Below are 22,795 nucleotides of genomic sequence, written 5' to 3'. Positions count from 1 at the left end.
AATCGGCTCTGGGATCCTATTCCAATTTTGCTGGAATTTTTCTAAGTCATTTGGGTCCTTTTTGCTAACTCTGAGCATTGGCCAACCAGAACTTTTATTATTTACAATTAGGTCCCTACTTGGCTTATGAATCTTTTCTTTGCAATTTGGTCCCTCCTTTTGCCTAACCTTGGGAACCATCTCTTGCAAGTTTTTGGCATAACCTCTAGCCCTTAGTTGTTTCCAGTTCCTCGTTCTTTAATCCCCGAACACTATTCTTTTACATATTTGCCCTTGGAAAATCTCCTTTTCCTTCTGAGGGATCCCCGGGACTTTCGTGGTATTAGACTTAGTAATAATCCTTTCCTTGTGCTATTACTTGTATCTATGAGTCAAAATTTGGGGGGTTACATTTCTCCCCCTCTTATAAAAATTTCATCCTCAAAATTTTAAGATTAAACCTCAACCTTTGCTTTTCCTCGGAGGTTTCTTAGGGAGAATGTTCGTTGGCTCTCACTTTCGGCCTGTAGATTCTACGTTTTGCTTTCTTGACCAAGCTTTTAGCCTTAGGTTTCATACTTTAATCTCATGAACTTTCACTTAATCTCATAAGTTCTTATGCCCTTGGGCATTTACACCAATGCTTTTCGTGTTCTTACGCTTGTCTTTCATTCCTTAGGCACACATATTCAACGTTGTGCCTTAACATCATACCTCGTTGCCAGGTCTCAATTCTGGAATTCATACTTACATAAGTTGTTGCTCTATACTTTTCTGTCACTTACATGAGCATGGCCTTTGCTTCTAAGTATTTTGTCACCACTGCTCACCTTCTTCCTATACTTTAGACTTATTCTTTATAATAATACCACGACAGTGTACCTGTCTTCATGATATTTTACTATACCATGGCATTTTTGGTTTTTTTAATACTGTCTTTATCTATTCTTTTTGGTATACCCTGTCATTCCTCTTTACTTTAAGGGCATGTCTTCTTTCTTTCCTTCATTGACTGGAACAGAATTGAGCTCAGTCTAATCAACAATAAAGGTGTCTGGAACAAGTCAAGGGTACTATCTCTGTATTAGTCCACCATTGAAGGAGATTCCAGTATCTTAAACTCATCCCTGGTCATAGTCTTCCCAACGAGATACTATACTTTTGCTCTTATGGCTCAGCCACTTTCTCTTAGGCTTGGTCTACCATGACCTCGAAAGCTACTACGCTTTACCATAAGCCTCTTCAGGATCCACTGTGACCCTGGAATCTCCCTCGACTCAAGCCAATTTCCCATCCTTGGGAGACTTTAGATCACAGGAGTGAGTAATAAAATAAGTCACCTCCACTCAATTGGTAACTTGCTGATTATTCTCCAAGACTAATCACAAATATTAGTATTGTCTTCTTAAGGCTTACTCAATCCTTTCTGTCAATTCTTGGAATTCTTAGCCTTTTCATATTTCCTTAGCCCTTACTTTTAAATTCCTTAGGCCACTTTCCTTTCTTTGTGCCTTTCAAATCCCTAGGCACTAGCTCATCTTTAGAGCCCATTTACTTACCATTGTATCAATGCCAGCCATCCTTGTCTTAAGACTCTACAGTCCTTGGTGTCTCTTAACAACTCAGACAGCATTGGGAGAGGACTTATATCATCATATTCTTATTATCCTTTAGTATTTCGTAATACCCTGTTAAGCTTAAGGAGTATCTGTTTGCATCTCGCGCTTCTATTGGCTTAACCAGTTTCACTCTCTCTCTGGGGTAAGGTCCGTCCCATGCCTTGCCTCGGCTGCTTCTACTTTTCTTGTAGGGGGATCGATTGCTCTAATTGGGGTATCATCAACTCAACCACTTACTTTCCCTTTCATTCTAGCTTACTCTTATTAGAGCAGCGTCACTCTAATTCGGAGAACTACTTCCCAATCTTAGAGAGGTCCTTTATGGTCAAGACTTCCCTTCTATACAATCTCTGCTAGGGTACATTCCTCGAATACCATATCCCCATTACAAGGAGCCTCTCTGCTAGATTATTCAATCGTATAGGCAGTGACATCTATCTATAAGAATCTCATCTCTTAGATTCCTTAATGGCTTGAGTGCCATGGTTGCACACTCTCAGATGCCTTAGGGACATAAAAGAATACTATTTAGTCCCTAACATTATCATCTATCTAAGCATCATCGAGTTCTAGGTATCATCAGGAACTTGCTTATCTTTCTCTATGCATCAGTTCCTAATACAACCATTCACTATCATAGTCTTATTCATTTCCTCTCATCTCTATCCTCAAGAGGGGTCCTGCCTGACTTTACTTTTTATAACTTTATTTATCTCCTGACCAATTATTCATTTGGTCAGGTATTAATCACCATACCCTCATCACATCACACAGTGAATATTTAATCACCTTGTTGTGTGGTATCTAGCTCAGGTACCTAGGTCATCATTGACTCTTCATTCATTATCATCTAATCTCTGTTCCTCTTGGTTTACTATCCCTTAGAGATTTTTACCTCTATTCAGGGATTTGAACAAACCTCAAACAACTTGTCCGATTACCTTGCCTCTATCAAGGTTACATCGATTACTTAGGGTTTAGGTTGACATTCAGTTCCCTTGTTAGGGCATTGACTCATACCTCTGACTACCTCACTATACCCTTAGCCATTCGTTTCTATGGTCATATACTAATCATAAAGTGACCATATCACACAGCATGCATTGATCATTAAAACATTTCCGCTGTGTGGTATTCCAGTCAGGCACCTTTAATCAATCACCTGAGGCTTAGGTTGTCATCCTACTTTCCTATTAGGGTCTAGACTCCTACCCCTTCTTGGCTTACCATACTCTCAGCCATTACCCTCAGGGGACGTCTTTCACATTCTCTAGTCAAGCTCGCTCAGCCCAACCATTCCTCTCCTAAGGGAGAGTCTCTTAGCAGCGACTACCTATTGCTCAGGTTACTCTCTGTCATTTCATACTTCTTTTCTATGTCCATTTCCCTTGGACAAAACACCTCAATTTCTTAACCTCAGTTGGACGAATCCTAGTAACCTGTTACTTTTCTAATTTAGGTTTTCTCTCATACTGGGCTTTGCTTGAACCAATATGCTACTTATACCTTTGTCAAAACCATTACCAGAGCATCTGTTCTGTTTAAACAATTGCTAGAACCTTTGCTCTGATACCAAAATAAAACATCCTACCTTTAACCCCTCAAAGTACGTGTTTAAAAGGATTATGATTCAAGTGGATCACAACATAAGCCTGTGTATTAAAATTTCAACATAATTACTCAGGTTACTATTTACTATTTAACTTTCAGATTACATGCCCAACTTCAAAAATTCATAACTAATTCCATAAAAATCGTATTGAGGTGTTCTAAAATTCTATAGAAAGCTCTTTGAAATCTCTTTAAGGAAAGAATCCAATTGGAGTTATCTTTACCCAATTCGTATAGTTTAATCAATAAATATTACTGTTGATTTGGTAAAATTTGGAGCTTCCAGATTCTGTCTTAAATTTGAAAAATCGTATCTCCTTATGTACACATCCAATTAACATGATCTACCTCTCATTTTAAAGCTTGGGAAGTGTACTATGAATCTCCCAAATTTTGTGGCTTAACTCATTCATTTGATAGGTCAAACTGAAGCTACAAAGTCACTGCTTCATGACCTACGTTTTATCCCTTAACCTCGTTTTACTTTAATTCTTTCTATTTCTTTGGCATACATAAATTGGGCTTACTCTTTCCCATTCATTCTCATACATTTCTATTCATGCCATAAACATTAGAATTAAATATATGGCATCATTGGCATCCATAACATAGTTTACAAAATAGTAGAATTATACATTCATCAACAGTCTCATCCATGAACAAGAATAATTCTCTGCTTACTTCTTCTTGCTTCTCATGCCATTATTGCCCATTGTTGATTGACCTAAATGGTTGGTTAGGGAGGGGTGAGATTCGGGAGAATCTCAGTAGCAAACATTACCACATACATGCACAAGATGAATGCTAGTGTATGGTATGTAGTTTTTCATAAACTTTAATTAACTAATGACATGCCATCATGCTTTATACTTGGTATAAAAATACATGGCCATTGGAACATATTAGAAACAGCATTTCTAACAACAATCATCATGTCACAACATCATTCAAACAACAAATACAAACCAACACATGAGCATACCACATCAAGCACATAAAAGGTAAGTTCACTACCTTGCACCTCAAGCTTTCTTCTTGCTTTTCTTTGATTCCCTTGACTTTCCAACCACAAGGGCTTTTGGTCAACATCATCAAACATCCTCTTGGATGTTTCAAGGTCCTAAACATAATGACGTCGGTCATACAATTCATTAGGACTAAGAAATTATATAAAGTTCAAGACTAATCTTCTTGAACCTAACCATTTTCTCTTAATTTTGAATTGATGTTCTATCTTTGTAAAATTATTCCCCATCATTTTGATAAGATTTAGGCAGCACTTCCTCTTAGGAAAATGACTTCCCATCATCATCAAACTATCATATAACTACCATAAACCAACATATGAGCAAGGTTGGGTAACGGCCATGGTATACTGCCTTGTCTATTTGGCCTTACATAGAAAAAAATATATAATTATATATATTATAATAATGGTTTTCAACCATTATTCCTTTTAATTTTGGCTTGAAAAATTGTCCTTTTTTATTGCTTGCACTCTTTCATAATATCAAATTTTTGTTGATTTATTTGTTTACTACTGCAGTGAATTGAGAGCTCTTTTTTTTTTTTCCCAAATAATTATGAGTGTATTATGCAACTATTACTCATTAATTTAACCACATTGATTATTATTCGACTATTACTTATTAATTTAACCAAATTGATTGAACTTTGAGCCAAGCCATTGGGCCTACAAGTCTCAAACTGTGGGTAGGGATATTCACAACTAAATCTTTGTGATGTTTTAGTTAAAGCCTTAGGAGTTAATAAGAGAGGTAATTTTAATTCATTATTTTCATATTTAACATTCATGCACATAAGGTAATTTTTAAGTATATATTTTTAAATACAATATGATCTATATATCATAGTTTATTTGACCAATATAAGTAGATTCACCGTAAATACATGGATAACCTCAATATATAGGTGATAAACATTTAAACTGTACCAATTTTAGCTTACATTATGTTTTATATTTTAACATAAAAAATGTAGGCTTATTTTGAAATATTTTAAGGTATGAAATTATGAAATACATTTGAAATTCACAATAATATTTATAAGATATAATTAAAGTTTATATATATATATATATAATATGATTAGGGTGCTATTACTTTGAATATCGAAGCCCGCCCTTGCCCCACCCAATTAGTCCCATTTTTGGGTCAGGCTCAAGCATGACCTAAATTGAGTAGGTACGACTGGATACACAAGGTTTGCTAATAGATTGCTTATTCCTAACCCTAACCCCTAAAACCCAACCATAAACCCTCCTCAATAGTGCAACCACCACCATCAAATCAGGTTAAATGAAATGTTGATGGGGCTATGTCAAGATCTAACAATATTTTAAGCTGTGGAGGTGTTCTTGGGGATCATACAGGTTCTTAGATTATGGAATTTTCTGGTAAGCTTGGTATTTCGACTCCTTTTGAAGCTGAACAGTGGGCAATTCCGAAAAGACTTGAGCTCACTTAGGACCTGGGTTGTAGGAGAGTCATTCTTGAGTCTGATGCTTTAAATGTGATTACGAAATTATCCTACTGCTAGTCAGCTATTCATGCAAATTCAGAAATGAATGCCGCACTCTTGGAGTCAAAATCAACTTGCAGATGCCTTTGCTAAGGAAGGCTTCTCTAGGTGTTCCATCTTTGCTTCTTGTCCACTGCAGTTGCGCTGCAGACCTCGGCTTTAGATGAGTGTTTGGGATTAAATTCTCCCATGTTTTAATTTCTGTTTTTTTTTTTGGGGCGGGCTATGCCCTCTTTTGCATGAAAAAAAAAAGTAAACTAGGAAAGAAAAAACAATAAAACCAATATCAACTAAGTGAAACATATCAAATGGGTTGAAGCGGTAAAGTTCAAAGCACGCCATAAAACTAATAAGAAACGCCCTTTAATGATAGATTAACAGAACCCCCTTTAATGCATGAATTTTCAAAACTATACTACTCAAAATTCATGTAACATACGAATTTTCAAAACTACACTACTCAATTTTAGATTTTATTCCTCCGGTTGTCACATCCTGTCAAATTTGATCCTAAAAATATGAATAATAAATTAGAAAGAGGGTCAAATTGTAAAGTAGACTTAGAGATGGAACAACTTTTGAGTTAAGCTCTGACTCTTGTCCAGACTGATATTTTTGAAATTATTAGTCTAGGAAGGGCAAAATAGAAAAATTGAAGAAAACTTCTAGAAAATTTTTGATAAATGGTAAAAAGATAAATTAGAGATTTTAGAACCCTATTTGAGGCCTTAAATGTGGAAATGGCATGAAAATACATTATTATAGAATTTTTGGTAAACAGAGGTTTTTCGGAAAAAAAATAGTGAAAAATTAGCTTGAAACAATTATTTTAAATATATAGAAACCTCAATAATTCTGAAAAATATGAGAAAATTATTTAAGGATTTATTTAAGTTTAGAAAATTATTCCCAAGCCTTGGAGGTGAAAGCATTTATTTTAGCACCTTATAGGGGGAGATGCAGATTTATAGCAAAAGTCATCAAGCAAGAATCGAGGATTAATTAAGGTATATTTAAGCTTTATTTTGACTATGTCTCTAGTTGGTTTCAAGTGAAATTTAGTGGCAAAATCCCTAAGGTTCATGCTGTCTAGATTTTTGAATTGATGAAGCATGGTTAGGAAAGGATAGAAATCATGATTTAGAACTTGGAATAGCTTGCTTGGTTGATGTATGTCACATCCAGTGATATGGCAATTAAGAATAAGAAATATTCCTAAATAATTAAGGGTAAAAAATGACCAAGAGAAATAGAAGAATTTTGGTGAAAAATAATTATTATAGTTTTCCAAGCCAATTATGAAAAGTTTGACTAATTAAGGAAAATTGGTCAAGAATAATTATGGAAAAATATTTCCAAGTCTCAAAAAATTAAGAAAAATAAGGACAATGTTCTTTGAGAATTATATAAGATTATAAAATTAGTTTTATGACCAAATTACCCTTAGAGAAATTACAAAGGAATTTAAGGGCAATTTAAGCTAGTTTAAGGTCTTTTATTTGGAAAATTCCAAATAAATATTTTTAAGGAGAATAAAATCCCAAGAAAATTCCTATGATATCCCAAGGAATTATAAGAGATTATGAAATTAAAAGAAGATCATCAAGTATCCAAGATTTTTTCCAATTCCTTTGAAAAGAGGAAAAATCACTAAAGAGAAGGAAAATAGTTTTCTTTTTTTATTTAACTATTGGGAAATTAAATTTGAGAATAATTTATGAATCTGATAGAAAATAATTGCAGAGGCCAGAGTACTATAATTATAGAAAAGAAGCTAAACTCGGAGTAAAAGTGCACCGATAAAGTGTTAATCAGAGTCTTACATTTTGTTTGGCCCATAAGTTGCCACTTGTCAAGCCTTCAATGGATGGTAATTAAAGCTTTCCAAGTGTCAAGCTACCAATGGAGAGGATCTTGACTTTGAAATTTAATTACATTGTGATTTAAGTTAATTAAGAGGGAAAATTCAAGAAGGAGTAGGCACTTGACACTTGGCATCTCATTAATGTGGGTAGATGAGATATTTTGGGAGCATTAAGTGAGGTCTTCCTCCCCCATTTTTAGATCTATATTTCATCCAAGGAGAGATCAAGAGAGAAAGGAGTGAGCTTGAAGTGGAAACAAGAAGAAAACAACCATCTTGGATCAAGTAAGCTTGGAGTTAAGGTTGGTAGTTGATTCTATGTTGTTCCTTGCTTGATTCTCTTGTTTTTGATGGTTGAAAATTCTGGTTCTTTCCCTTTTATTGTGCTAGATGAAATAAATATAAAGAAGGGAGGGAATTTTGGTTATTAAATCTTGCTAGAACACCTCAAAGCATGATAGATCCTAGTGGTTACAAGAGTTTGTAGGTTGATTTTGAAGTGTTTGCTTTGTTATGTTGCATGAGAACTGTTTCGGCCAAAGCAAGATCTGGACCCTAGGATATGTTTTTTTTCAAATTTTTTAGGCTTCCATTGTGTTCAAAATGGAAAATAGTGTAGGGTAAACCTAAAGAACAAGTGTTAGAAGCCATAGAATTAAAGTTGTAATTTTTGAAAAGTGAACCATAGTGGTTCAGCTAAGCTGAAACTGAAAGAAGAAATCTTATTTTGTTAAATCTAAGTAGATATTTGTAATCTACATGAAAAATTGTGTAGGAATGAGTCAAGAGGGAATTTTTAGGATTGAAGGAAACAAACTCAAAAATTAAAGAACAAAGGTGGATGCTTTAAGGGACAAAAGATGTCCTTGATTTATGTTGTTGGTTTTTATGGGAATGGTTGATGATTCTTGCTACCCTTTTGTGGATTTCCATGTTAGGGTTTGGCATTTGTGGAAGCAAGAAAGAAGAACAAGAAAATCAAAGAGCATTGGATCAAGGTAGTAAGATTTAATTGACCTTAATGTTGAGTGTTGCATTGATTGCTAAGCAATTTCATATGCTATTATGTGGTTAAACTAAATGATGATGATGATGATAATGATTGTGTAGCTATATTCCTTGCTTTATGTGCTTTGGCTATTGCATGTTAGAATGCTACATGTATAAGGTAAAGTAGTTCTCTATTAATAGCAAAAGGTTGGAATGCTTGTAATTGATGCATATTAATGTTTTGGTTGATTGATCTTGCTACTGGGATTTCATTGAAATCTCATCCCCCATATGTAACTTAACATTTTAGAGACTGAATCATCAAAAGGGAGGCTGCAAATCTAAGGATTAATATGGTGATGAGCCATGAGAAAATATTTGTATTTGGTTATGTATAAGTATCTATGGTTGGTGCTGTAATCCCTAAGCAGGATACCAAATTAGAGCCATGTTTTAGTAAGTTACCAAACGAATTTGTTCATGAAATTTGGTATACTTAAATTTCACGTCTCGAGCTCCAAATCAATAGGTAGCACGTTAAAAATGGCCAACTACACGATTTTTAATAATTTTTCAAAGTTAAGGTTCAGAATCTGGAAAAAGGATTTTTGCCAAATGGACAGAGGTGACTTTCACAAAAACCTGATGCTTTTTCCAATGGAATTGGTTCACAAGACTATTTTTTCCTGAAATATCATTAAAATTTATTTTTATAGAATTTTGAACCACTCTATTTCGATTTTTCTAGATTAAGATATGAATTTTTGAAGTTGGGCTAGAAAATTGGATTTTTACCTGATGAACAGTAAAAATCCGAAAATCAGCATTTTTCATGGATTTTTGAGCCCAAGACCATCCAATGTGGTCTAAAATAGTTTTAATTAAAACCTAATTGGATCTGATAGTAAGGTGTGACGATGTATGGATTGAATTTTAGAAGAAAATCAAAGTTAGGGAATAAAAGGGCTTATTCAGTCACTTGAAGTTCATGTGGCTAAAAATTGTTTTAGCTTAATTTGATGGTTCTAATGAGTTAAGAATATGTTTTTGTGTGAGAATATACCAAGAAAAAGTGTTTAAAATCATTGGAATCAAAAATGAAAATTTTGGAACCTAATTCCAACCTATTCAGCCAAAGCGAATTGAAGGGGGAGGAATGTGATTTTGTAAAATCTTATTTGATATTTGGATTCTATATAAAAAAATTGTGTAAAAATGGCCCAAGAGATTGATAGAAATAAAGAGAAAATAATTATGTCAAAAATCAAGGAAAAAGGGGTTTAATTGAATTCAAGGCTGAACAATAATATTTATGCTTGGGTTATTGGTAATCTAGGATGTGTTTATACATGAATTGATATACATTATGTAAGAGAACAACGTGGAACCCAAAGAAGTCAAGGAGATGATGACGTTGGCTTGTGTAATTAGTTATGATAATGTATGGGAATGGTTAGTGTATGAATGGAATGGTATTATATATGGAAAGTCCTAATCATGAATTGTTAGTGGAAGTTAGGGGATAAGCTATCCTTAATTGAGCAACAAATTAGTGATAGAATAGAAGTATGATAAATGACTGACTCTGCCCATAGAATTTGGCATGATTAAGGTACACACCTTGAGCTTTAAAACAAGTGGTAGATCACTGAAAACAGATGTGTGTGATAAGAGTTATGATTGCTCAAAGTTAGACTAGAAATCTGGAATTTAACCAGTAAACAATAACCCGAAAACCAATCACAAAGTTCAATCTACGGGCTTATTTTGTGAATTTCTTGAACCATAATGCTTCCAAACACATGCCCTGAGGGGTTAAAGGTAGGATGTTTCAAGATTCACTTGGGATTCCTAATACACTTTTCAGCTAGTTGCACTAAGACACTTGTGGGTTTCATGATTTCAACTCCCAAAGCATAGTAAACAGAACTTGGCATCACATTAATAGCAGCACCGAAATCCAGTAAAGCTTTAGAGATATGAAATTTACCGATTTGGCAAGGGATAGAGAAAGCTCCTGGATCTTGGCATTTCACAGGTAATTGAGCTTTAAAAAGAGCTAAAACATTAGGGCCAACTTGTACCAATTCATTAGTTTTAAATTTCCTTTTGTTAGTGCAAATGTCTTTCAAAAATTTCGCATAATCATGAACTTTCTTCAATAAGTCCAACAAAGGAACATTAATTTCTATCTTACTAAAGAAAGCTAAAACTTCTTTATTTTGATTTTCTCTTACAACCTTCTCTCCAAACATAAAAGCTCTAGGGAAAGGTAGATCTTTCAAGCTTACCTCTTTTCCTTTACTTCCCAGTTTGTTCATGTGAGAATCTTTAGCTTGATCTTGCTCCATCTTCTCCTTATCCTTGTTAGGCTCTAAAATTCTTGAAGAAGGTTGCTCCAATTTCTCTCCTAATGGTGCTTTATGGACTTCTTTGAAGGGCGAGCTTGAGTTGTGCAACCTTCAATAGTTACACTTCTAGATCAAGCTTTTTTCCTTCTATGCAAAAGTTGTTTCTCCTTTGAGCTTTCAGATTCCAAAATTGCTGGTTTATTTTTTGAACAGAGTTCCTAAAATGTCCTGCCTTTAACCCCTCATAGCATGCATTCGTAAGCGTTATGGTTCAAGCAGATCATGACACAAGCCCGCGGATTTAAAATTTCAACATAATTACTTGAGTTACTATTTACTGTTTAATTTCTAGATTACAGGCCCAACTTCAAAAATTCATAACTAATTTCATAAAAATCATATTGAGATGTTCTAAAATTTTACAGAAAGCTATTTTGATGCTCTTTAAGGAAAAAATATCCAATTGGACTTATCTTTGCCCAATATGTATAGTTTAGTCAATAAATATTACTGTTCATTACATAAAATCGGAAACTTCCAGATTCTATGCCTCAAATTTGGAAATTCATATCTTCTTGTGTACACATTCAATTGATGTGATCTACTTCTCATTTTAAAGCTTTGGATGTGTAATATGAGTCTGCCAAATCTCGTGACTTAACTCATTCGTTTGATAGGTTAAACTGGAGCTACAAACTCACTGTTTCATGTCCTACGTTTTATCCTTTAACATCTCTTTACTTTAATTCTTTTTATTTCTTCGGTATACATAACGTGGGTTTAATCTTTCCCATTCATGCTCATACACTTTCATTCATATCATAAATATTATAATTAATTACATGGCATCATAGGCATCCACAACATAAATTATATAATAGGAGAATTACATATTGAATAATAATATCATCCATTAACATGAACAATTCTCCACTTTCTTCTCCTTGCTTCTCATGCCATTATTGCCCATCAATGATTGACCTAAATGGTTGGTTAGGAAGGGGGTGAGATTCGGGAAAATCTCAGTAGTAAACAATACCATATTAATCATGCTAGATGGATGCTAATGCACTACAGGCAACTTGTTTATTCTCTTGTTAATTAGTGACATATTAGCATGCTCAAAGCTAACTTCTTGATGCATGGCCATGGAGACATAATCTATTCATCATAAATAGCAACTACAGCAGCTAAAACATGTCACATTAAAATATTCAAATAACATGTACACAACAACACACAAGCATACAACATCAAGTATTGACAATAGGTAAGTTCACTACCTTGCACCTCAAGCTTTCCCCTTACTTTTCCTTTGACTCCCTTGACTTTCCAACCATGTGGACATTCGGTTAACATCATCAAACATCCTCATGGATGTTCCAAGGTCCTAAACATAGTCATAATGATCATACAATCTATTAGGACCAAGAGATTACATAATGTTCAAGACTATCTCTCTTGAACTTAACCTCTTTCTCTTAATTTTAGGATTTTCTTTCTAGCTTTTCTAACATAAATCTCATCATTTTCCATTCTTAAGATCCATTTCTTGTCAATTAGGACCACTTTAGATAGTCTTAGATTCAAAAAGATCAAATATGAAAATTTTGCTTCGCGAGTACTGTTCACGCAAAAATTCTAGAATTTTTGCTCAACTTTGAAAATTCATAATTAATTCTAGAAAAATCAAAATAGAGTGGTTCTAAGTCTCACTGAAATATCCTTAAGTTCTATTTAAAGGAAAAATAGTTTCAAGAACCAATTCTATACTGAACAGTTCCAGATTGTACGGAATTCAACACTCTTCCGAAGGTTAAACACTGTTTCCAGATTTCAAACCCTAACTTTGAAAAATCACCATAAATCGTACACATACCCAAATAAAGTGTTCTACCCATGGATTTAAAGCTTACAGAGTGTACTTTAATCATGCCAAATTTCAAAATCAGACACAAAGAGTAACTTATTTGAAATAGGCATCAAATCAGATGCTATAATCATCACATACCTTGATCTTGAAGCTTGAATCTTGTTCCTTCTTCTTGACCTTCACCCTACGTTTTTCTCTCTAAATTTTGTTATAATTTTCCCTCTACAAATAGCTTCCAAAATTTTCTTCCAAGGTGGGGTATTTATAGCCAAAACTTTGGCTTGAATGGACCAAGATGCTCTTGGTGGCTAATAGAAAGAGTAAGGGCAATCTTGGAACTTTAAGTTGACTTTTACATCATCATTGCATCATCTTCTTGTATCATCCTTATCTCATCCTTCTAGAAGGTTTCAAGTGTCACAAATGTGGTGGAGGAGAAGGGGGATTAGATCCTAGCCGTTGGATCAAAACTTAATCCTTAAGTTTCCTCTGAATTTACTTGGCCCATGTTTCTTCAGCTTTCTTTATGGCCTTCCGAAGCTCAGAAAATTCTTCTGTCTACTTCATAAATTCTCTTTAATTCTATAGAGTATCTATGAATTTTCTTAGGCCATAACACTTCCTTTAAGCCTTGCATAAAAATTCATTTACTAAAATGCCCTTTTATTGACATAACCGGCTTTTTATTTTATTAAAGCCACTCCACTGGCCTTTTGATTACAAAACTAATTTTATAAATTAGTACATCCTTTCAACCATTTAATCTCATTTTTTTATACATTTTTGAGGTCTCTTGCTATTTCAAATAATTACCTCAAACAGTATACTTTTTACCGGCTATAACCTCATAAATTCCATTTAAGCTGCCTCAGGGCTATTTTCATCTTTTTTTCTTCACAAAAGAGCCTTAGAATATTATTTCCAATTCTTTTGGAATTTTCTTGGAATTCTCTGTATACTCTTCTATTTTTACCCCTGTTGGTCATCACTTTCTGAATTTACGGTTTAGTCCCTGCTTAGACTTAGCTTCACATAATCCTCTCTTTGAGGTTTCTAATTTAAACTTTAGCCTGTATCTAGCTTCTTTTCTCTCTCTGGGCCTTTGAGACTTTACTGGAGCCTCTAACTTTGATTACACTTTAGCCCCTTAAAACTTTCACTTTGCAGTTTAGTCCCTAAAACTGCTTTAACTTCCTTTCCAATCTTTGGGACTTCTGCTCAAAAGGGGTCTGGTAGCCTATCCAATTTAGGCTATTTTAGGTACTTCTAGGCCCAAAAGCTGGGATGCTACAGTTCCCTCTAGTGTATTGAGCTTCCTCTAAGTTAGATTCTTCATCATTTTCATTGAATGTCACTTTCCTTCCACTTCTCAAATTTATGGCATTCAATGACTTAGGATTAATCACAGTATTGGAAGGTAAAGCTCCACTTGTTTTTGCTTGGAAACTAGTAAAATTATTTGAAAGTTGGGTAACAAAGCTAGACAAGTTTGAAGCCTTTGTCTCTGATTGTTCAATCCTATTCTCCATAGCAGCCATCCTTGCATCAGATGCAGTAGTATGCTTGTCAATTCTGTCTATTTGAGATGCCATAGCACTGATGTTAGCATTCATAGTGTTCATGTTTTTCAACAAGAGAGCCATATCATCATTCCTTGAGTTACTAACTTCTTGAGCAGTTTGGGTAGGAACTATAGCTTGCTTGGGATGCTAATGTTGCTGGAACTTATTCTGCATGAACCTCTCCTGGCTATTTTCTCCTCCTCCCCATCTAAAATTGGGGTGATCTTTCCATCCCTCATTATAAGTGTTAGAGAAGGGGTTCCTTTACTAATATTGATTGGGTCTTTGTTGATATATGGCTGACACTTCTTCAAATTGAGAAGGATAAGATTCAGTCCAATATATCATGGAACCACATAAGTCATAAGAGGGAGCCACAAGGCTTGTGATGTTCCAACAACACCACATTGTTTACTTGATAAGAGTTGCTCCATCCTGGTCATTCTCTTGTCCATCTTTTCTGATAAGGCAGTAATTTGAGAGTCAAAATTATTAGTACTTGACCTCAAAATCTCACTAACAGATTGATTATCCCTTGTGCTGAATTGTAGGTTTTTGTTCGCCATCTTCTCCAATAATTCCCAAGTATTGTGAGGAGTCAAATCAAATAATGAACTATAGGCTGCAGCATCTATTGTGTTCTTGTGATGAGATAGCAAGCCCTCATAGAAATATTGGACCAGATTAGACTTGCTAATTTGATGAATTGGACATTTAGAGAGCATGGCGAGAAATCGAGTCCAATACTCATACAAGGTCTCTCTACTATCTTGTTGAACTCTATAGATAGCCTTTCTCAATTTGGATGTCCTTGATGTAGGAAAATACTTCTCCAAAAGGGCTTTCTTAAGTTGTTTCCATGTAAGTGTTGTGAAGTGTTGAGGGAGACTTTATAACCACTCTTTGGCATTTCCCTCCAGTGTGAAATGGAAAGCCCTCCTTAGCATATCATCTAATTGAGCACCTTGAGGCTTCATAGAGGAACAAACAGCATGCATGTTTTGAAGATGCCTACAAGACCAAGAAATCTTGGTAAAGTATTAATCAAGGTACCCTTAAGCTCAAAATCAGCTTCAAAGTTATATATAAACTACATGGATCACAGTTGACACTTGAGTTATTAATTTCTCTAATGCTCCTATTATCCCCATCTCTATTCAATTGAGGGTTAGCATTATGAAGAACATTTTCAGCTTGTCTTTCATTTTGAGGTCTATTTGCAGCATTACCTCTCTCATTTTGAGCATTGTTATTATCTTTATCCATTACAAAATGATTGTTTACAAACCCTCCTGAAGTAGATTCACGTTCAACAAGAGAGCAAGATTCAACTTGAGGAAAGGGTTCACTCAATAGAGGTTGCTTGCTAGAATTGGTTGTTTGTTTGGTTTTCTTGATTTGCCTAAGAGTTCTATTAATTTCCTAATCCAAAGGTAAAAGGGTCTTATCCTTAGACATGCAACTAGGTAACAACAGGAAAGACTAAAGAAATAAATGCCAAAAAAAAAAACAAATAGACAAAGGAAAAGGATCAGAGAAAAGCCAATAAGTTAAGAGGGAAGTATGTGTAATCAGCCGTGACAGATTCTCAAATTTGCCACGGCTCCTATTACAGAGACAACTCCTAAGCCAAATTTGCATAGGTGTCGCAATGCTTGATGAAATCCACCACAGCTCTTGTCACTGAATCACTTTTGTCAAAGGAGTTGCGGCACATTAGGAGATCTGCCATGGCGCTTTCTTCTGATAAATGAAATTCAGCAGCTTTTTAATACTTCTCACACCACCAATCTTGCAAATTAAACCCTTAACATAGTGATATTAGTTTTCCTACTAAAAGAAGATTTCAAAAGCATAAAAACAATAAACTATCATTAGATTTAATGAAAGATCAATCAATGAAAAAAGTTGCTACAGCAAGAATTCAAACAATTCACAGCTAACCAAATTGTTATAAATCCTTGACAACCCACAAAAAGGAATCAAATGCAACAATAAAGGAAGCAATTCAACAACAATGCACAAAGTGATAAAAATGCAGAAACAACTCAAAAAACACTAATGCTACTTTTTATTTGGTTTTAGGTTTTCTATCTCTTTTTTTTTTCTTGGCAAACCAGTGAATTGCTAAGAACCTTAACAAGTAAGGCTCCCTGGCAACGGTGCCATTTAATGAACCCTATCGCTAGGTAATCAAAATTATAATAGGGAAATGCAGCAAGTAAGGCACTATCTAAGTCATTTTTCTCAAGGAGCCCTAAGTTGTAGTTTAATTCTTAACAATTCACTTTAATTATCAAGTTACCAAGGTAAAAGATTGAGTTTCAAAATGGAAAATCTAAGTGAGAACAAATTCAAAACAAAAGGTAACAATAAAGGTTCTAAAATGCAAAAGAGATTCAGATAAGAAATGATAGTTCCCTTAGCAACTTATCCTTCTTTCATTGTTCAAATCTCTCTAATCCACAAGTCAATAACAACTATCTTACTAGATTCATTGTCTTGATCTGTAGAGAAGGAAAATCAATTGACAAGAATATTTGAGAAGTAAATTGCAATTCTTTAAGGATGACCAAAAGTGTGAATCATCAAAATCATTCAATCAAATTTGGAATCCTTTATTCAATTGAATCAAAGGACACAAATTCACTGCCAAATAGTCAACTAGATCTAAATTCCAAGAAATATAAATCTAATCACACAACTCTCATTCTAATCACAATTGTTCAACTAATACAATTGAATCTTAAAATAGAAAGTGGAAATCAGATCTGAAAAGACTCCCTATTTAGCTCCATGAACTCATGTTAGCTTCATTGCTAGGAGAACTTGAGAATTCAGCCACTCATGCCTTGATTTGTAATAGAATCAGCAAGAATCAATAGAAGATCCATGAAGAATCAGTGGAAGGTGAAGGATTTGGGCGAAAATAGAGGAGAGAATTGGAAGAAGGCAGAGAAAACAAGAGAACCGACAATCTGGAGGTGGGAGAATTGAATGAACTGTTCCCCTGGACAAGTATGCGACTTTTGTATTTAAATTTGAAAATTTTTGTCATCTGCTGTGACGCCTTCTATTATCCGTTGTGGCACCAAGCCAAAACAGTGTCATTTCAATTAGTGATTCTAAGCTCTCCATTAAATTGCATCCGTCGTGGCACTTTCTATTATCCGTCTTGGCGCCTATTATCGAAAGTTCTTTTGCAAATCCACCGTAGCACCTTCTGTGACATGCCATCATGCCTCAGACAAAATGTGAAAATGCTAGTAAAGCTCCCAGAAATTCACACCAAACAAGGATTTAAAGTACACACAAATAAAATCACATAAAATCATGCAAAAACACAAACAAAACCTTACAACTCCCTTAACCATTTCTTATGTACAATGAAAGCTAATTATGCCCAAAATATGCAAATATAAATGGCAAAAGCATAATTTTAGGACTAGAAATAAATACAAATAATGAGGCTTATCAGCAAGGAAATTATCTTGGGAGAAAACTGACCTTGTTGCCCTTTAAATTTATGTGAATTATATCGGATTATTGTAATAATGACCAAAGATGCTATACATGTGGATATTTGATTAAGAAATTATGTTTTAGCATGTGATATGAGAATGAAATGGTCTTACGAGGTTAAAAGAGGAGAAAAGTAAGAAAAAACATTGAAAAAGGGATAAAATAACCCTAATAATACCTCATGTTCACACCAATGAAATTCTGATTAAATCGTTGATATTCTGGCTAAAACTTGGTAGAATTATATATATACATCATATTTTTATCTTTAAAATAAGTGGTATTTCATCAAATTTAGAGTTTTGTACAAAAAGTTATGCCTATCCAAAATTAGGCATAAATTTTGAAAAATTAGAAAATTATCATATGAACAGTACCACTTTGCATTAATTATGGGATTAATTGATGAGGATTTTTACCAGATAGTATTTTTCCTCTAAATATTACATTAAGAGATTTTAAATAAAACTTGGAACCACCTCATTTCAATTTTTTAGAATTAATTATGATTTTTTCAAAATTTAGCCTTGATTAGGGTTATATAAATAGTAACCCGAGTTTAATGAATTTTAAATTTTATATTTTTCCAACCTAAGGTCATAGGAAATGGTTCCAAGTGATTCTAATTGAGATATAATGTGGTTTAAAAGTAATGTGTGACAACATCCCCATCCTAATATTAGCTTCCATGCTGTTCATGCTTTTTAGCAAGAGAGCCATATCATCACTTCTTGAATTACCAACTTCTTGAGTAGTTTGGGAGGGAACTATAGGTTGTTCAGAATGTTAACATTGTTGGAACTTGTTTTGCAAAAACCTTTCTTTGTTATTCTTTCCTCCTCCCCATCTAAGATTGGATAGTCCTTCCATCCCTTATTATAAGTGTTGGAGAAGGGGTTTCTCTGTTGATATTGATTTGATCTTTACTAGTACATAGCTACTACTTCTTCAAATTGAGAAGGGCAAGATTCAGTCCAATACATCATAGAACCACAAAAAGTCACAACAGGGAGCTACCAAGTCATGTGATATTCCAACAGCACCATATTGCTTACTTGACAAGAGCTGCTCTATCCTAGTCATTCTCTTGTCCATTTTTTCTGACAAGGTAGCAAATTGAGAATCAAAGTTACTAGATCTTGACCTCAAGATCTCATTAACAGATTGAGTATCCCTTGTGCTAAATTGTTGGTTGTTGTTAGCCATTTTCTCTAATAATTCCCAAGTATTATGAGGAGTCAAATTGTCACACCTCTCTTTACAACCCATTATACATCAATTGGAACCATTATAATGTGTTTCGCAGTGTTTCCAGATGAAAATCTTCAACTTTAAAATGTTACCTTTAATTCTATTTGTACACTGTTCATCCGAAAATAGGCTAACTTTGAAAATTCATAACTAATTCTAGAAAAATCAAAACGAGGAGGTTCTAATTTTCACACGAAGCTTGCTAAGAGTTCTATAGAGGGAAAAAATCATTGGGCTCAGTTCCATCCAAAACTGCACCAGAAAAATTGACAAGATGCACTATTCATATGGTCAATTTTTCAATTTTTAGTATTTTTTTCCCCAACTTTGGAAGGGCATAACTCTTAGCACAAAATTCCAAATTTGATGGTTTACCACTTGATTTAAAGATAAAAATTATATCTATAAGTCTATAAAAGTTCATGCCCAAATTCCAACAACTACTCATTATTTCTTGTGCCACAAGTTTGGCCTCTTTTAGGGAGTTTTTATCCCCTAACTCTATTTCTTTTATTTCTTTTCTCTTTTTCCTTTTTCCTACACTATTTTAACATTACACCATTCAGAATTCTAGCATTTGAGCATGTCATATAAACATAATTATATCATAATATCATCTATAATCCACTACAAACTTGGCATAAAGTTAGATAATACATCACATAATATTCCAAAACAATATGACATTCACAAAGCTCTTCTATCCCAACACCAATTCCTTGCCTTGATCCATGGTTGAGCCACTTCCTAAATGAGACATAATTTAACATAGGGGAATGAGATTTCTATGAAATCTCAGTAGCATTTGAATTACAATTATCATGCAAATCAAGCAAGTTATCATGTGACATGTTATCATACCTCAAGGCATAATCAACCACATAAAATCATGTATAATCCCATGATAAAAGAGGAATATCAGCATTTCCACAATGGCATAATTCAACACATTTGGCCAAAGCCTAAATCAATGTTGTTCAACCAATCCATGCCACAACACAAGTTCCTCCATTCAAGCAAACAACAAATCACATTAAACAAGCAAGATTAACAATCAAATTATAATTCAAAGCTACCTTTTTAATACTTGTCCAATTGATTACTTCAAGAATAAAGCTTCCTCTTGGTTCCTCCTCACAATGCCTATTAAACCAAGCATAAACATAGGCCACATTAATCACTAATCACTAAATTACAATTCTTAAACTTTAAACTCAATAATTTCCCCTTTTTCTTTGATTTTTAATCATATGATTCCTCCTTTAGAATCAATAACCTCATTGCTCAATCCTACAAAATTTTTCATGAGGAATCCAATGGTACAATCAGATTTTTAAAATTCAAACTCCTCCCCCATGAAAATTCTAGACGAATAAGGGGTATTTATTTTCAAAAATTCTATTTTTGATTCCAATGATTTTAAACACTTTCCAACAACATATCCCTACACAAAAACATGTTTTAAAGCCATTGGAATCATCAAATCAAGCTAAAACAATCAGCTCCTGCATGAACAGTGCTGATCGAAATTCCTCCCCTTAAACCCTAACTTTGATTTCATCCAAAAATCTCTCCATACACCACTTAATCTTCCTTATTCCACTTGATTATTAAGGTTTCTATCCTTTCCCAAGTATCACCAAGCCCAACAAAATTTTGGCAGCATTTTCCTTAATTTTTCAAGCTAAAAACCTCAACTAGCCAAGCTTAAAACTTAGGAATAGGAAGGCATAAGCATACCTTAATATTTTCTTGGTGCAAGTTGAATGATTCCTTGTCTAAAACCCTTAAGATTTTTGGTTGATGAGTGCTGAAAACAAAGTAATAGAACCTCCCCTTGTTTTTTTTTATTTTCCAACATTTTTTTTGTATTTTAGGAGGGGATATTTATAGAAAATCTGATCTGCCCCTCCCCTCCCTTAATTGGCCAAAATTTGGGACACCTCAAGGGTGTATGTCGCAGTCATGAAGTGCCAAAATAATCAGATCATCACAAGTGGCCTTAATCTAGATTATTTCACACAAATATCCCTTAATTTCATATTTATTTTGATAAAAATAGAGGGACTTGGAAATGGCACAAAATTGGGCCCTTATTAGGCTCAATGTGGGTCCCACAAATGGTTTGGTCTGGTCTAAAAAGCTGGCCCACAAACCAAATCGCTATCTCAAACCAATTTGAAACTTTATCAGTTACTATTCACTAGTAACATTCCATAATTTTTCCAAACCTCCAAATATTCGTTTCTCTCCATGATTATTTACCTTTTAATATGGGAAAATGATCTGAAAAATTTCAAAATTTTTTGCCACCTCTAGGTATTTGTTTTGAATTTTCTCTGATTAGGACTTTATCGGTGTCTCTATGGGAAAATAAGTTCCCTAAAATTTATTCCTGAGCTTCCAAGGCCCAAAACTAATTTTCTAAATTCAAATAAATATTTAGATAAATTATCCATCTTTCTCCCAAGTTTATTGAGGCCTCCAACTACTTAAAATAATTATTTCCTTCAATTTCCCAATAATATCTAGAAAACCTCCTTTTACGGGAAATTCCATAATAATTTGCTTTCACCATAAATTTACCTTTCAGATCTCAACTAAATTTCCAAAACTTCTAATTTATACTTTTCCCATTTTTTTGGGAATTTTTTAGAATGTTTCTCAAATTTTCCCGTTTTGTCCTTCCTAGACCGATCATTACTAAAAGGCCAACCCGGACTTTATCGGGGTTTCACATCAAAAGTTATTCAGTCTTCCTGTCTAGTTCCTTCATTGACCCTAATCCCAATTTTTAATCCCTTATAGCTAGGTGAAAATTTTTGGGATATGACAATTCCTTCTCCCTTTAAATAAATTTCGTCCTCGAAATTTAAAAGCATACCTTAATTAAACAATTCTAGGTATCTGGCCTTCATGTCATCCTCCTTTTCCTATGTAACTTCTTCTTGAGTTAGATCCCTCGAGATGACTTTAACCAGCAAAATAGTTTTATTCCACAGCTGCTTAATTTGCCGGTCTATCATTTTCATTAGTTTCACCTCAAAGGTGAGGTTATCTCGCAGCTCTATGTCTTTATATTTCAAGACATACGAGGGATCTGGCTGATACTTCTTCAACTGAGAGACATGGAAGACGTCATGAATCTGGCTCAGATTAGGGGGTAGGGCCAAATTGTAAGCTACTGGGCCAAATCTTGACAAAAATTGGAAAGGTCCAATAAACTTTGATGCCAATTTACAGGCCTTGATTAATCTCCCTACACTCGTAGTTAGAGAAACTTTCAAAAAAACATGATCTCTAACCTCAAACTCTAGAGGCCTTCTCTGTACGTTGGCGTAACTCTTCTGTCTACTTTGTGCTGTAAGCAACCTCTGGCGGATCATCTTTATTTGTTATGGGGTTTGCTCTACCAAGTCAGGACCAAATATCTTCCTTTCTCCTAATTCGGTCCAACATAATGGGGATTTATATTTTCTCCCATACAAAGCTTCATAAGGAGCCATCTGGATACCGGAATGATAACTGTTGTTATGGGCGAACTCTACTAATGGTAAGTGTTCATACCAGTTCCCTTTGAAATCTAGGACACAAGCTCTTAGCATATCCTCTAATGTTTGTATCGTACGTTC

General features: G+C 34.3%; 1 protein-coding gene across 1 annotated transcript; it reads right to left on the bottom strand.

Annotated features, from left to right (window-relative positions):
- Positions 1–22,096: 22,096 nt before the first annotated feature.
- Positions 22,097–22,549, bottom strand: LOC114757827 (uncharacterized). Its single transcript, XM_028946930.1, has one exon. It carries the CDS (start codon positions 22,547–22,549, stop codon positions 22,097–22,099), a length of 453 nt encoding a protein of 150 aa, XP_028802763.1.
- Between the last annotated feature and the right edge of the window lie 246 nt (positions 22,550–22,795).

Source organism: Neltuma alba, unplaced genomic scaffold, assembly GCF_004799145.2.
Source record: "Neltuma alba isolate B1F8T4 unplaced genomic scaffold, ASM479914v2 tig00010654_pilon, whole genome shotgun sequence".
NCBI classification, from domain to species: Eukaryota; Viridiplantae; Streptophyta; class Magnoliopsida; order Fabales; family Fabaceae; genus Neltuma; species Neltuma alba.
This window is presented reverse-complemented; position numbering and strand designations above follow the sequence as displayed.